At 35.3% G+C, this 17,180-nt stretch overlaps 1 protein-coding gene and 1 long non-coding RNA gene across 2 annotated transcripts; both read right to left on the reverse strand.

The window, feature by feature from the left end:
• Positions 1-1,540: 1,540 nt before the first annotated feature.
• LOC110008291 (uncharacterized) lies at positions 1,541-12,008 on the reverse strand. Its single transcript, XM_088856615.1, has 10 exons — positions 11,972-12,008; positions 11,865-11,874; positions 11,604-11,736; positions 10,724-11,269; positions 9,667-9,927; positions 8,838-8,969; positions 8,565-8,712; positions 6,066-6,163; positions 3,329-3,492; positions 1,541-1,979 (listed from the first exon to the last, which is right to left on the reverse strand). The coding sequence occupies exons 1-5, from the start codon at positions 12,006-12,008 to the stop codon at positions 9,721-9,723; spliced, it is 933 nt and encodes a 310-aa protein (XP_088712741.1). The 3' UTR covers positions 1,541-1,979; positions 3,329-3,492; positions 6,066-6,163; positions 8,565-8,712; positions 8,838-8,969; positions 9,667-9,720.
• Positions 12,009-12,166: 158 nt separating this feature from the next.
• On the reverse strand, positions 12,167-13,150 carry LOC148779218 (uncharacterized). The gene is made up of 3 exons (XR_016046707.1): positions 12,694-13,150; positions 12,427-12,492; positions 12,167-12,257 (listed from the first exon to the last, which is right to left on the reverse strand). It is a non-coding gene; the product is annotated as an uncharacterized LOC148779218 (long non-coding RNA).
• Between the last annotated feature and the right edge of the window lie 4,030 nt (positions 13,151-17,180).

Genomic DNA, 17,180 nt, shown 5'->3' on the forward strand with positions numbered 1-17,180 from the left:
AATTTTAAGGTTGTTGTTAGGGTTGATACACAGGAACTGGCACCAAAACTCATTTCTATCAAAACAACCTCAAAATAGTTTGAGGCATGATGCAACGGGAAGACTTCTAGATGCTCTTTTTTTTGGGTGAGACAATGGGGAGAGGACTGCTGCCCTTTGTAGGAATTGAACTTAGGATGGAGTGTTGCAAATCGTTATGCGCTAACGAATTAAGCCCATGCTCTTTTCCCACTTCGGGAGGCTCTTGTTCAAATAATATAAACAATTGGATGAAAGATAAACTCATTGTTTTGAGGGGAAATTAGCTCGCAAGAAGGGATCAATGCTTTTCGATTAGTGGCCGTAGCTATTGGGATTATGAGCTAATAAGGACCAACATAAATTCAATACCATGAAAGTTCAATCCAATTCAATTCAACGTGGTTTGAAATTTGATTACAATGATCCGCAAACTGTGATCTATTATCCTATACAAGGTTTTAAATCAAAATCACAATCTTTTGAAAGCGATCCATGCATGAAGCATCGGATCACAAAATTGAGAAGCCTTGTTAACATTTGAATTTCAATTTTAAATAGTTCAAATTGGAATGTGATTTCTTGTAACCTGCCAAATCTCTCTCAAGGCATCATCAAACATTGATTTGAAGGATGAAACGCTCAAGAACAACAAATGATCAAGAAGCTTATCTAATTCAACCAATCCATAAAAGCACTCCAAGCTATAAGAGGGGGACCTTCTTCGCGGGAATTGAGTTTAGAGAGAGAACAATTGGTGAAGCAGAAGTAGCAGCAGCACAAAGCCCATCTTCACCACAGAGGTCCACCGCGAAGACTCATTCTACATTCATGAAGGCGCAATTGTTGTAAACTCATCCAACAAATCGATAAAGGTTGTCTCGTTTGATAATGGAAATACAATAGGGGCACTAGATGAGGTCATGATATTATATAATGAACCCCAATATGCCACATCATCATCTTGTATTAACTCCATAGTTCTTCCCAGGTCAGAGTTTAACCCAACTCAAGCACCACAACTAAGCTTAGGACATATTTAATCCCTCAAGAATAACTCCAGATTTCAACTAAAAAGGACTATCGAAAAATAGAATGATTACTCATCTCTTTTAATAGCCAAGTGAGGCACTCACACCTCACTTAGGCACAATACTCTAAGGCAGTAACCCCTGTCGAATCATAAATTAAGAATTATCATTTTTTCAAGGAAAATCCCAGTGAACTTACCATTCAAGCATGAGATTGAAGGACTAGGAAACTAAAAGTTATTTCCAAAGTCTAAATTTCAAGGTTTGAGTGAAACAAGTTGAATGGGATTCAAAGAGGATTTAGCAATCACCATTGAGGATTCAATGTTGTGCGAACGAAAGGGACTGATGACTTTGGGTTGCGCTAAGTCTGAAACCAAGTGGACTTATTTTCTGTTATTCATGTTGGGCGTGCCCCTACAAGAATGAGCACACCCCAAATTTCATATCAAAATAATCTATATAAAAATAATAATCTAAACATAAAAATGTGATGAAAGCTATCGCTATCTTAACCATTCATTTTGATCGGATAATTGAGAATGCAAGTTACATATATTTTAGATGTGGGTAGACCCGCATGTAGACTTTTCCCTAGAGTTTTTTCTGGATATGAGGATCTAATTTGAGAGAGAGGAGGGGTAATCTAGCCCCAAGGGGTCTACCTCATTGTCCTTTCAAGTATCTTACAAAGCCTTCTGCATTCAAAGAGGAAAAAAAATAAAATAGGGTAAACAAAGTACTCTTTCAAGATATATGTCCACCCCAGGTGTCCAACATCCAGATTATGAAACAATTTCCCTTTAAACATAACAGTCAAAGCCTTACCTGCCATTTTACACATTACTGACAAACTGCTCTTGGTTCCATAATATGTAGGCAAGATAATACTTACTTTCACCAACTGAGTTGGAGCATTAGAACTGGTACCTGCATTACACATTAAGAAACATCGAAATCACATTACAAAGTTGAGTAACTTCTTTTTTTCTTTTTCTTTTTTTGAAGATGTTAACCTTAAAGTTGAGTTGCTTCTTTTAATATCAATAACTTGCAAACTTATTAAAATGAATTAGAAAATAACAAATAGCAAGATGTATGCATCTACGAGATGGTGAGTCAGCATCGCGATGATGGAAATTATCTGCCACTACCCATAAACTATCACGAGACACACCACCATTAGCAAGTACGTCAGACTCAAGATTAGCTTCCCCCATAACATCATGAAACAATATATAGATAAGAAGGAACATGCATATGCAATTTCATTAAAGATATAGCCATGAACCAAGGGGTGAGAGACTAATCTACTAGCTCATTCAATGACACTTGGGCAATTGCCTTCAATGATGATCGTCCCATCATTATGGGAGCAGCATTTCAATTCTTCATGCAAAGCTAATGTGTCTGCATAGGAAGAGTTAGAATGGTGTAATGGTCACATTGGCGTCCTTTCCATGCCCCCTGCCTTCGATTACCCTTAGGCACCCATCAAATTTCAGCTTCAATGACTCTATCAGTGGTGTGCACTACCTCATAGTAACGTCATGGTTTCTTATTTGTGCTTGAAGAACAACCTTGCGAATGCTCTGACCTTTGAATATCTGACTACTGCATTCCTTAAAAATCCCCCATATGATGGCAATAGAATTAAAACGTAACTGCCTCAATATCCAAGTTCTATCTGAGATCCCGGGTTGAGTAACAGATCAAGCATGCCATTGAAGGCGGTGTAGTCCAACCATCCCAAAGAGATCTAGCACAAAGTATCATACTGCACTAGCATAGTTACGATGGAGAAATCGATGATCCAACAATTTGCAACCTTCCCTACACATAAATAGATCCATATTGATTATGCCAAACTAGTTTGCAAAGGGGCAATCCACCGTTCACCTACCAATGCATGATAGAAGGATCTTGCTAAGAGCTCTCCCCATCTCTACAAAGACGGAATCCTCTTAACCTCCTCTAAGAGAAATATACCATCCATCCACAGCAGCCATCATACTAGTGAGACCTGTTACTAAACTATGGGCATCGCACTAACTTGACCCCCTCTCTATCAAAGTTATATCTTACAACCAAGAGAGGAGAAAAGAGAGAAACCGATAAAAAGATTTCAAAAAAGTTTAATGTCTGTCATGAGACCCAGATTACGACAGCCACTAAAATTTATATCACTGGTATGCAAGAAACACAAGTATACAAGAAACATGAATATGCAAACATACACAAGTATGCAGAGAGAGAGAAAGAGAGACAGAGAGTTATACCAGAACTCCTTAGCATGCAGATCAGTCAAAGGGTTGCGACTTGTCAACTCTTCGCCAATTGGAACTTTAGTTTGTGAGCTTGAACTCAGTGATAGACTAGCTAGGCCATCAAGAGGCAGGGCGAAGGGTCCATAGTTTCTACAGCATTGTCCTGGTTTCCTTGGCTGTCACAAACAGCATGAAAGCATGAGTTTTTTGACATAAAGAAGTTACCAGTATCAACCATTTTAGAAGTCAGTCGTTTATACCAGTGGTTTAAAAATCGATGAGTCGGCATGGAATCGGCCGATTAGACCCAGGCGAACCGGCTAGTCGTAGCGATAACTCGGTGAGTCGCTACAGTGACAAGGGCGATTTCAATGGGTAAGGGTAAGCTCAAAATTTTTAAAAAAATTGGGAGGCATATTTGATGCCCGCGATGTCAACCGCGTTTCACGGGATCATTATACGTCACTCACAAGAGCTTCACATGCGGTGCACGCGTGTCAAACCTACCAACAAGTTAACATTAGCATACACCCGCCACAAGCACTTTATACCATGTAACTCTTCTATTAAAGTTTCGATATGGGATAATTCCCACAAGCACTCAGTCCATGACCATGGCGGTAATGTCACTTCTGGTTTTTTAATGTTCAAGACGCAAGTCACGCAACCGTTATCACCTCCTTTTCTGCTATTCCCACCCAGACGTTTACTTGTGGGAATTATTAAAACATTGTATAATGTGATAATTACATTATTAAAACCTCCATTAAAAGCACTTTAATAATGTGATAATTACCATGTGTAATACACCTTTGCCTTTTACTAACACATGAGGTTTTAATAAAAGTTTGACTTTAAAAGTAAAAAGCTACGATGGTGTGCCCAACGGTGTACGCCCGACGGTGGTAATTAAATTATATGATAAAAAAAAAAAATTTAAAAATAATAATTGGGTGCTCACCACCCGTATCTTCACAAAAAAAATTTAAATTTACCTACTCAAATAAAACATAAAAACTCTATTAAGGTTGTAATAATTTGGGTTTTTTTTTTAACGAATTAGGATTTGAGATTTTGGAGGCCATTTTTCATCAATTTAAACCATTCTTTATTGTAGTCCATTTATGATTATATACTTCATCCATGATAATTCTATGATTTTTCTTTTGTGTGATGTAAATTTAATGGTTAAAATAAGTTCATACAGAGAAAGAACACCTCAATATTCGCATATTGATGAAAAAATGAAAGTTAATAATGTAGTACCTCGATTTCTTATTGGATTCCTAAAAAACAACATTTATAATGAATTTTCATAATTTTTTTGGATTTCTTTTAAGGCTTAATCCGACCGATTCGGTCGATTCACGATGCAGATCACCGATTCCCCGATCCGGATGGGTTTTTGGGGTGCCCGATCTGGGGCACCGATCCATTTTTTAAACCATTGGTTTATACCAAATAATTACATGTAGTCATAAAATCTAATCCTTAGAGCTATAATGCAAAATATGTTGGACATCATAAGAAAAATAAAAAGAACATGTTCCAGCATACAAATTTGTTGGAGTAGATTTTTTAAATCTTTTTGCAGAACTCCATTACAATGAGATCTTAAATCCTGCATGTGATTTATTTTAATTATCATGTATGCTAACACATATGGATTCTGCCTTACAGAACTATGATTATAAAGAACTTATAATATATGGAGATTAAAAGCTGTTCTATTACTGATTATCATGCATCCCACAACACCGTATTCATATCAGAAAAGTACAATGTGATATCGAGGCATATGGCAAAAGCAGCTCCATGACACCCCAAAATATCTGGATGGGACCATCATGGTAGAATCTGATGAGATTATCTAAACAACACCACACAAGGTAAAGATTCAAGAGATTAAGGATCAGTTAAGGAAAAGAAGATGGCCGACAAAATCAGGAGGAATATATAATATTTAAAATGTTGCATGTATGAGGGCATTCAGTCATGTTGTGTTTGGGAGAGGAGATACAGTTAACATAGTTCCCAATTTTTTAAGCCAGGCTTTGTTTGAGCAAACCAGGGATTCTAGAAAGGAGGCAGTAACTCACACACATTTATCAAGAGATGCAGAGTAAGTGGCATATGGTAACAAAGAAACCCCAGAATAGTAGGTTTGGGATGGCATTCGCGGTCCACATAAGGTGGTCTGGGATGCAGCATCTCATGTGCCGCCACTACTTTATTATTCCCAGGGGCCAATACTGATCCGCAATGAGAAACTGAATTAGGATACCTGAAATAGTCTCACCGGTATGTATTCTATTTTCTCACTTTTTTCATTTTGTGGTGAGAGTAATTAAGTAATAGATTAGTAGGAACAAAGAAAATGGTATTTAGGGGAACTTCTACTCATTTATGTATGCTTCCTTTCATACATAAACATAAAATGTAGCATGCATGTGTTCTAGCTTCTATTGCATATTTTCTTTACAAATAGACCACATATAGCACCAGTTAGTGAAGTTTCATATAAGGAGAGGTTATCCAAATGGAATGGGAGATCATGCAAATGTAAGTTACATCTGTTGAGGAAATTATGTAAGTTACATCTGTTGAGGAAATTTTTCTTAAAACACCATTTAAAAAACTACTTGAAACATAAAATACATTTCACTTATTGCCTGAATCCATGTCTCAGTAATCACCAAAGATGCTTCTTGGCAAAGAATTAGGAGAGCTTATGAGAATTGAGATCAACCTGGCACTAGGGAAATCGATGGGCACTGGAACGTAGTCTTCAGGAGAATCAAATTGATTCCTTGACTTTTGTGGTGGATCAATAGAGGAAACTGACACCTGGGTTCAATTTCAAAAGACAAACCAGAAAAATAAATCAATCGTATGTCCTAAGAGCAGAGAAATGATGCAGTATCTCTAATTACTAACACTAGTAAATGATATGCCTCATTTGGCCACAGTAACGAGTTAAGCTCATTTCGAACACCCATTCAAAAATCAAACACTTCTTCATGGTTTCTTGAAAATCACAGTTTCATAACATTCTTCACTTCATCCATTTGATAGTTGAGAACCATAATGAAATGATAATGCAACAACTTTTCATTAGTCAATCTTGTATAGAAATGCCATTACCAATTTATCATACAATGCTTACAAACAATAGCAACATCAATTATGTCCAAAAGAAGTAGAGTTCAGTGTGCAAGCATTTGGACCGCTTCTTTTAAATTTGAATAAATAGATATGGTTACTTAGGCATCTCACATCACGAACACCTATCTATGCAAAGTCAAAAAGAAAGAACAATTGTACCCTCTTGTTCCCTCAATGGTCTTTCTTTAGGTCAGATAAGAGAATTCATTCTGTGGTAATTGTCTCCTATACATGTTCCAAAAAGATGATAAAGAGTCAAACTCTAGATCAATACGAGCAAACTGAGGGAAAAATCAAAGTCCGTCACATCCTGAAAGTTTGTTGATTTAGGTTACAAAGTGTGAATTCATACAATAAACAGCTATTGATATGTTAAAATCAATATTTATTAGTGAATAGTTGTTAAATTTTTTTATCAAAAACAAGTAAGCAAAAAGATGTGCTCCAAATTAGAAATGGATAAATACATAAGATAAAATTATGTGAATTATGAGAATATGTATATGACATAGAGATATTTAACTTTGCATGCAATCTGACATAGGCAATACTAACAAATTTATCTTCACGATCCTACCACACAATTGTTTAATTATTGTTACAAGGCAAATATACCAGAAACCGCATCTTTTGAATCCGAGTCACCTACCTATATTTAGCCAAGTCTAGTATGATACATTTATACAAGTCCATTTATAGGAATTAATATGTGATTTTAATTAAAATTAGCCTTGAAAATCAAATATTTGGATCAAAATTAAACACGCACTTGTCCAAATAATAAGATGTGCAGGCATTCATGACTTACAAAATAGACATGTGTGTCTTACAATGCAGTAATGTGTGCCCTAAAAACCAGATAGGCATGTGTTGTTTGTCATAAGGGTAGACTCACATTTCCACATAGTAAACACGCAATGTCTACAAATCCAAGAAGCAAAATTTTTCATACATGCATGTTGACACAGATTTATCATGTCTGTATTATGTCTTGCACATTGACATTCATGCCTAGTTCATTGCCGGGTCGGATTCTTCTAAACACGTGTGACACATGTTATTACATAGGTCATACCTAGGCCACTATTTTATCATCCCGACGGGATAAATCAAAGTTTGTTATCAAAAGTTGGCATATCCTACCAAGCAACCCCATATGCATCTGGGACCTAACTCTTCCTCCCAATCAATATTCACCTCTATTTGTCAGTTTAAAATTAACATGATGTAGCTCTTGTTCTAAAATTCATGAGCTACTCAAGCTAGAGTACCTTATATTATCAAATCTTCTGAGTGGAAGAAGCAAATTCAAAGAAGTACCAACATTTTACTAGTGGAATCAAAAGGCAAGATATAAATTCAGGACCCATTATGGTATGATATAATCAAAAGCCATGAGATTAAGAGATACAGGTCATGATAAACAAGAGTGACAGTAAAAACAACAAAATGAAGACAATAGAGGATCACCTAAATTTTAATAGGGTTGGGTTCGTATTGCGTCCACATGCTGTGGATGCTCAAAACATTGCACAAGCGCCTTTTAATGGTTCAGATTGAACCATCCCCATCAAGGGCTAAAAATAAATTTTATTTTCCATTTTTATTTTTTTTCAAGAAGGATATTAATCTGGAATTTGGATTTTAGCCTCATTTTTATAAGTATAATTAAATAAAAACAAAAAAAAAATTATTCTGAATAAAAAATATTGATAAAAATAAATATAGGGGTATATTGGTCATTTTTAATTTAACATATTTTTCATTCATTTTTATTTAGTTCTATCTATAAAAATAAACCTAAACTCTGGTCATTGTTTATTTAACATATTTTTAATCATTTTTATTTAGTTCTATTAATAAAAATAAACCTACACTCTAAAATTCAGATAAATATTTTATTTAAATAAAAAATAAAAATAAAATATGAAATAAATTATTGACCATTAGTAAGGCCTTGTGAAATCTCAACCATTGGATGGGTGTTTGTGCACCCTTGCACCTGTTCACATCATGTGGGCAGGATACTTTTCCATTTTTACAAACTAAACCCAGTCATCATCATGGAAAATATCAAACATACCTCATCTTGGTTCCTGTATTCTGGCATAGATGCAAAATCAGCTTCCCACTCAGAAGTATACAATTGAGATTCTGGTTCTCCAAAAAGCAGTAGCAGGAAATGGGTTCAATAGATGCTATACAGAGAGAATGAAGCAGCCCCAAGAGTTCTTCATTAAGAAACAACAAATAAAGCGAACGTAGAATAATCAAATTGCAGTCCAAAAATATTTTTTGAATAAATTAACCTATCTATTTTATACCTACTGGCTCGATGATCTTTGAGAAATAGTACCTGTTCAAAGGGCTGAGCGACTGGTGTGCTGACGATACAAGGACTATTATCAGAACAAACAATAGTATTTGAAGTTTCTGATTGAATTTCTTGCCCTTCATAAGAAGAGCACGAAGCAAATGCATTCCAACACTGCTACAAGTAGAAAAGAACACAAAAAATTTCATATACATTCCATTTTGAAGTGAAATCATTGATATCGAATACATTTTGTTCCAATCAAATCATATGAAACCGTGCAAATTGGTCATATAATAACACACAGATCATCCTAGCCTGAGGTTCAGCCAGATCAGCCCATTCAGAAATAACATAAGACAAAATTTATAAGACTTTAGTGAACTGGAACTGAATCAAGACTAGATAAAAATCTACCAAAATATTTCCTACTTTTTGTACAATTTCCTTATTTTTCTGAACATGTCTGTTTCTCCCCAAAAAAATGAGGTGCTGAGCAATTTTCCAAGTTTTAGATGAAGCAATAACAGATCTCTTTCAGCCTACAAACTGGAATAGTTAACCGGGGAAACCGCTGATGCTGAAAGAAACAACATTAGAAGCAGAGCAATTCAACGAATAGTATATGGAAATCCACGGAGCATAGAACCAAATGCTATTGAGGTCATCACCGACTAATGAAACTATGAATAGTGATGGAGAGAACATGGGAACCACCAGAATAGGAAATGACCACGGCTTTGGGTTCCATTCTCTCACCATCAACATCCATCATTTCAATTGACGGTGATTGCCCAATGAACTATGAGTTCCATAGTATACTGATTAAAGCATATTTTAGAAAGGTTTTTCATCCAATCAGTTGTATTACCTGCACTGGGGCCTGAGAGAGATGAATTTGAACCCTGATTATCACTTTCAAGGTTCACAGAACCTTCCCTTGCACAAAATGTGGGGTTTGAGATACTTTCAGTTTTTCCATTGATGGGCTCCTTAGATCCATATATATGGGCAGGACCATTGTTAAGAGAGCTGTTGTTGCTAAAAGGAGGAGGAAGATCAAATGTTGCCCATCCATTATTAAGAGCGCTTTCAGCACCAATTCCTTGCACATAGTGTCTTGTTGCGCTGACTGAAACACATTGGTGAGAAGGAAAACCTGTGAGGCTTTCTGAATAGGCAAAGAACGTAGACTTCGATATGTGTAATTCGTCACCCTTTCCATCCTAAGCCCTCAACCAAAGAGCAGAATCAAATTGTGTTTATTCCATCTATGCTTCCACGCATTGGAAGTCGCCAAAAAAAAAAGTTTCATGTGCATGCATGCACACAAGCACATACACACACATGAACAAAGAAAAGCGCATTATCTATTTTGACCCCTATAATTTGGGTTCACCATCGTGGCTTAGTGGTCAGAAGTCAGAACATTGGGTCTACAATATTACAATGTCAAGTTCAAGTGGCCCATATAAAAAGCAATTTGACCACCATAATGGTGCATTTTTTCTTTTCCAGTTGGATGTGCTGGGTTGACCAAAGATCGTAACTAATACATTAAGTTGGAATGACTATCTTCTATGGAAAAACTCAAAATATGAAAAGCTGGGGCTCTGTCCTTTCTTATCAAGCAGCATGTGGGACCACTTGAAAGGCTAAACCTTAAATTATACCCTAATGTTTAATGTGAGGAACTTACATTTTGACCACAAAGTGGGTCGACCAAAATAAAAAGGGGAAGACACGATCCAAAATTTTAAGTGAATAAAATAAACAATGGAAACTGGAAGATATAGAGGCTCTTCATAAGTAAATAAACAAGATTTTTCGGTAGCATTCGTGTAAACACTCTTTCAACAGAGCTGCTACCAAAATAACATGAGAAAATCGAAAGGTTACAATTTAATGTCAATAAAAAGGAAACTAACCAAAAGGCATTGTTTATGATGTCCATGCAAAGCAAAACCACCAACCGAAACTCCACTTTGGCTGTTCAAATTACAATAGCCATTAAACAGGCCAGCATCTCCAAACCCAATATAATTTATGCCTTGACTTAATCCACTACCATATCCATTCCCCTGAAAACTTTGGATCTGGGGAATTTCTTCTATAAAGCCACAAGAATTATTGGATGGCTGCGCCATATCATCCCTACCATCCCAATTTAGAAAGCCAGTAGGATTTTCACCTGCTTGATCCAAGCCTGTTTTCTCGGCATAGGAAGAGAAACTCTTAATCCTTTCAAAGCTGTCATCTTCTGAATAATTAGAGAACGGCCTTGGCCCATCTCTAACCATATCATACCAGCCATGGCTATTTGTTCCATCAATTTTATTGCTAACATAGCTTGGAAATCTCTTGAATTTGTTGAGATTCGAAGAACTGTCTTTGTAGGATGAGAAGGATCCACGGCTTGCATCAAAATTATCATCCAGATATATTCGATCAACTGAAAAACACCCACATTCATCCTGTAAAATAACATAAAAAGACCCATATTATTTGTCTTTTAAAAAGTAAGAGATTAAATCTAATTACCTATATCTAAGTATAATGAGGTTTCCTTTTTCCTTTGAATATGAACTAAATATCTGAAACAGAGTTCATAATACTTAAAAAATAGATGACGGGTTCAAAATAAGAATATTTCAAGTGATGAAATAATACTTATAATGTAAAAGCATGCACTTGAGCAAATCTTATTTCAATTCACATATTTAGAGCCAAAAGAACAAAAAACACAAGTCTTTCTCACAGTGTTTATTAGTTCTTATAACAATGATTAATATGAATATGAGAACTTACTGTCCTTCCCCTCGCAAAAGCATCCACTGCTGCATAAGCCTTCTCTACATAAACTTGTTTGATGAACTTACGCAAATTCTCCAAATCACTAGTGAAACAACATGAGAAATCCAAAACAAAGATAAATAAGCACCTAAGACAAATGAGAATTCAAATGCAAATAGCAAAAAATAAAATAGAATAAAAAGGCCAAAAGATAGCTTGAACAAGAAAAGGGAATGAATTGGTTTCTCTTGTCTTTTGGGAACCAACACTTACTACTGAAGATATCCTATTTCAAAGTAAGGGATGGTATATAATTTGAATAGGAACACAAGAAAAAAAGAAGAAGAATAAGAAACTACACAGGTAAAAATGTCAGCGAATACCTGTTTTCGGGGAGTTTATTTTTCCTGGAAATCCCATTTTTTCATGTAAATTTTGAGCGCAACCTGGATTAGAAAACAATAAAGTCTAAAAAAATTGAAAATGAAATAAAATAAGTAGCATTTATGAGGATTGCCTATGACAAAAAAGAGAGATTTTGTTTAGAAAGAATAAAACAAAAAGAACCCATTTGAGCTAACCTGGTTTCCACCTGAAGGAAGAGCAGCTACCTTAGCAGGCCTAAACTTGGACATAGAGATGGACTTCACCCTGTGTGTAAACTCTCGGCTTTTCGATGCAGCAAAAATGGAGGAAAACTACATTAATTCGAATAAAAATCTGGCTCAGGAAAAAAGAACCAAAAACTATAGCATTGATATGAATTTTATAAAGAAAAAAGAAAAGGAAAGGAGACGATGAGAGAGAAAAAAAAAGGGGGGGATTGTTTGGATCACACTTGCTGAATTCCACTGCAAGTCATGCACACAAATGTACTGAAATCGCAACATACATATTGGGGGACCTGTAATATGGGGAAAAACGCAGAAAAGCATTTCAGCACTGAAGCTTTGTAGAGAGAGATTTATAATAAAACCCGAAAACTTTTAAAGGGTTCGAAGCGTTGTGGAACAAGTGGGAGTGAAAGCGATGACAAAAAAACCATAAAACATATTTGAGGATTTGAAGCGTTGTAGAGAGAGAGAGAGAGTTGGAGTGTAGTTACAGGGGAGCTGCAGTTGATGCATTTCTTGTTATGGGGGAGCTTAGAGAGAGCTTGAGCTATCTGCTCGTTTTTCTGTTCCCTTCTCTCTCTCCCACTCATAATGACGAAATGTGATTCTCAGTCGGGGTTTTTACTGTTTAGAGCACGAGATATGAGAGAAGCAACATGCCAACAATAAGAAGTAGAACAGAGAGAGAGAGTGAATAGCAGGTGTTTTGAAGAGAGAGAGTGAATAGCAGGTGTTTTGAAGAGAGAGAGTGAATAGCAGGTGTTTTGAAGAGAGAGAGTGAATAGCAGGTGTTTTGAAGAGAGAGAGTGAATAGCAGGTGTGTTGAAGAGAGAGAGTGAATAACAGGTGTGTTGGAGAGAGAGAATAACAGGTGCGTTGAAGAGAGAGAGTAGCAGGTGTGCGGAAGAGAGAGAGTCAATGGCATGTAATTTTTTGGTGCCTGAACCTGCGTTGGCCTGGAGTTGAAACAGTTTTGAATTCTCGCTCCTCCACTCTCTCTCTACTTGCTCTCCCACTCCTCCACTCTCTCTCCTCAACTCTCTCTCCTCCCCTTCTCTTCACTCTCTCCTCCACCCTCTCTCCTCACCTCTCTCTATTCTCCCTCTCTCCTCCACTCTCTCTCCTCAACTCTCTCTACTCTCCCTCTCTCTCCTCCACCCTCTCTCCTCAACCCTCTCTACTCTCCCTCTCTCTCCTCCACTCTCTCTCTACTTTCTCCGTCTATTATGACTTACTTATATCTTACTCTTGGTTTAGAACTTCAATATAAGTAATAGAATAAGAGAGGGCAGCTGGAGTTCGAATTTCGAACCTAAAATGGAAAATGGTTTGATAGGCATGCAGCGCTATTAAAATGAGTAAAGCTTCACTACATAACTCGTCAAAAAATACAATTAAGATATTGGAAAACCTTTAAATCGATCCTCTCAGCTTGAACGCCGTGGTTATGCAAAAAAATTCAGATTTTAAATTTTAAAAATATTATATATTACCAAAATCATCTAGACCATCAGTTTCGCCCTAAAATTAACTGTTCACCGATCTTGATCTGTACCAATTTTTCTAGATTTAAATTTTATTGGCGGTGTTAAAAATTGATTTTATAGCCATTAAAAAGATATCTGATGTCGCAATGCTTCCTAAAGAACATTATAGGTGAGGTTTTATTTTGTTTTCATAAAACCTAAGACCTATAAAAACTTCATCCCTCAAACTCTTAATTCTCCTCTCTAAAATCTCTTCATTCACCTCTTCCGTTTCATCACTCTCAAAGCTCTTAAATCATCTCTTTTAATTCCTCTCGCTCTCTCTCTACACTCTCAATTAGTCTCTTCTTTTTATCACCCAATCATCTCTTTTAATTCTTCTCTCTCTAAACTCTTAATTCATAATTTCAAAACTATTCAAGCATCTCTTTTAATTCTCCTCTGTCTAAAAACTCCTAATTCATTTCAAGTATAATATTTTGTTGAGAAAATTATGTATATATCTGTTATATTATGCGTTATTACAAATCCACCTTTTAGTTTCTGTTATTACCTCCATGTCAGTTTTTTCACTTTCATAACGAGATTTTTAAAAAAATACAATTTTACCTAATTTCGCATTTGAACAACCGAAATCAGAAAAATTTCGGTTTTTCAACAACCAGAAATGGGAATATGTCTTTTAACCTTCCCGCTCTAGTTACGGCTGTTCAACAACCGAAATTAGGGTTTTCGGGTGTTGAAAAATCGAAAATCTAATTTTAGTTTTTCAACACCCGAAATTAGTTGGGGCTCTTTTAAAAAATGAAACAGAACTGTTCTTGGGCTGTTTCGGTCGAAGAACATCCGAAAATACTTCATCCCCCTCATTTCCAATTTTTCTTACATTTTTAACCTAAATAACTATTTAAATTTGGACACTAGTATTTTGATAAGAAATAACGACATTTGACGCATTTGGCGGATTCCAAATTGGTAGTGAAGGTCTATATGATTTGAGGTTTTTATAACTTTACTTTTTGGATTTTTATAACTGTGAGTTTGTGGTGCTTTTTTAATTTTTGAATGATACACATGAATTATTGATTTATGTTTTTCTATTATTTATTGTTTAAGAATTTGTAAATTTGGGGTTATTGAGAACTTCAAATTTGGGGGTTTTATTATAAATCGATATCAGTAACTTAATATAGTTAAATGTGTTGTTGTGCCAATGCCTATGACAATATATTTTGATTATTACGAGAGATTTCTATTATTTTTTTAAGCTTTTGTTTGTTGTTTGTATCATTTTTCGTTTTGGGGATTTCGTTATTCAGTAGTTGAATATGGTTGTGTTGTGGCTGTATGAAAATAAATCCATATGTAAATTGAAATATATAGTTGTTATTATGTTTGTGTATTATCTATTGATTACAAATCTGTAAATTTAGGGTTATTGAGAACTTCAAATTTGGGAGTTTTATTATAAATCGATATCAATAATTGAATATAGTTAAATGTGTTATTGTGACAATGCCTATGACAATATATTTTGATTATTAAGAGAAATTTCAATTATTTTTTTAAGCTTTTGGATGTTGTTTATATCATTTTTCGTTTTGGGGATTTCATTAATCAGTAGTTGAATATGGTTGTGTATTGTGGCTGGAATCCATATGTAAATTGAAATATATAGCTGTTATTATGTTTGTGTATTATCTATTAATTACGAATTTGTAAATTTAGGGTTATTGAGAACTTCAAATTTAGGGGTTTTATTAGTTGAATGGGTTTGTGTTTTTGTGACTGTATGTAAATGAATCCATCTGTAATTTGAAATGTTTTGTGATTGTATGTAAATGAATCCATCTGTAATTTGAAATCTATTGCTTAACGTAGAACCCTCTGTTTTAATTGAAGATGTATGACTTATGCTATGTTGGACTTGTAATTTCAAATTTAGTAGCTTAATATGAATTTTTATATGTTGCTCTGTGTTGTTGGATGTTGTTGTATGTATCTTGTTATAAATAACATTTGAGTTATAATTAAAAGCAAAAAACAATTGTTGTTTTTATTTCTTCCCCTTTAACCAATCTTTTAGTTGTATGAAATGGAGTAATAATGAGTGGGTATGGGTTTTGTAATTCAATATTTCTTATAGCATAAATTTTGACTAGGTATAGAGATGGTATAGAGATGTATAGGTACGTTGTCTTAGTTATCATATAAGAACAAAAATTTTACCTTTTATACTTCATGCCCATTCCATTGTTATTGATATATGATTTACTGATATATGGATTACATACGACCCCATTCTATTGTTAGTGATATATGATTTACTCATATATAGATTACCTACGAATTGCAGATGTGTTAGTAATTCCATTTATAGTTGGATATGTAAATTTATTATCGCATTCTTGTCGTAGAGTAGTAATGTACATAAAAATGCATAATGCCATTTTAATATGCATGATGAGTTATTGTTGTCTTGATTTCAGTCACTATCAGTCGTGTCCATCCAAAGGGGGGGTAAGTCCATCCAAAGGGGAAGTACCCCGGAGGTCCTCAGGAACCTAGCTTGCTACAGCTTCATCCAGAGCATTCATCATATTACATATGGGAAAGAAAGGTATATGAATATATTCATCTACTATTTCCAGAAGTTTGTTATATTTTAATAAATTTTGTTTGTTTCAATTGCATATGGGAAGTACCTGTGTATATATAATGTGACTTGTATGTGTCATATTTCTTATATTTCAGGAAAAACAAGAAATTATAATCGATTAGAAGACATTTCAATTGAACGATTGGCGACTAACTGAAGAGCAAGTTTAATTAGTGAATACGTCTGGGTTAGGTGCTCTGTCTATCATTCGGCCAAGTCGAATTGATCGTCCATTGGTTGCTACCAATGTAGAGAGGTGACGCTCAGAGACCAATTCCTTCCACTATAACATTCAAATTGGTGAGATGACACCAACTTTATTTGATGTGTACGAGATTTTAGGATTGTCTGTGGATGGCAAGCCTGTTACATGTTGCCCTATCAGTGACCTACGCAACTTCATAGAGGACAATTTGGGTATAGTCCACTGAAGGCAACTTGACAACCATTAAGCATTCATGGTTGAAGGCTAATTTTTTGGAATTGCCACTTGATGCATCCCCTGTGTAAATAGTCAGATATACTCGAGCCTATCTAGTCTTCCCCATCAGCATTACTATTTTTACTGCTGCATCAGTTGCAACAATCCCAACAAGTTACCTACAATTCTTTGATCATATTGAGCAAGCTAACAGATATGCATGGGGTGCAGCAGCCCTCGCATATCTATATCGTTTGCTTGGAAAAGCTTGTACTTTCAAGCGAAGACATTTCAGTGGTTCTGCCACTCTTATGCAGGTAAATTTAATTTTTGTATAGATATAAGCATAATACTTTAGACTACTTTGAAATATTTCTTTAACTTATCATATCTTAATATAATGCAGTGCTA

This window comes from Amborella trichopoda, chromosome 13, assembly GCF_054954075.1.
Source record: "Amborella trichopoda isolate Santa Cruz 75 chromosome 13, AtrichopodaSantaCruz75HAP2 v2.0, whole genome shotgun sequence".
NCBI classification, from domain to species: Eukaryota; Viridiplantae; Streptophyta; class Magnoliopsida; order Amborellales; family Amborellaceae; genus Amborella; species Amborella trichopoda.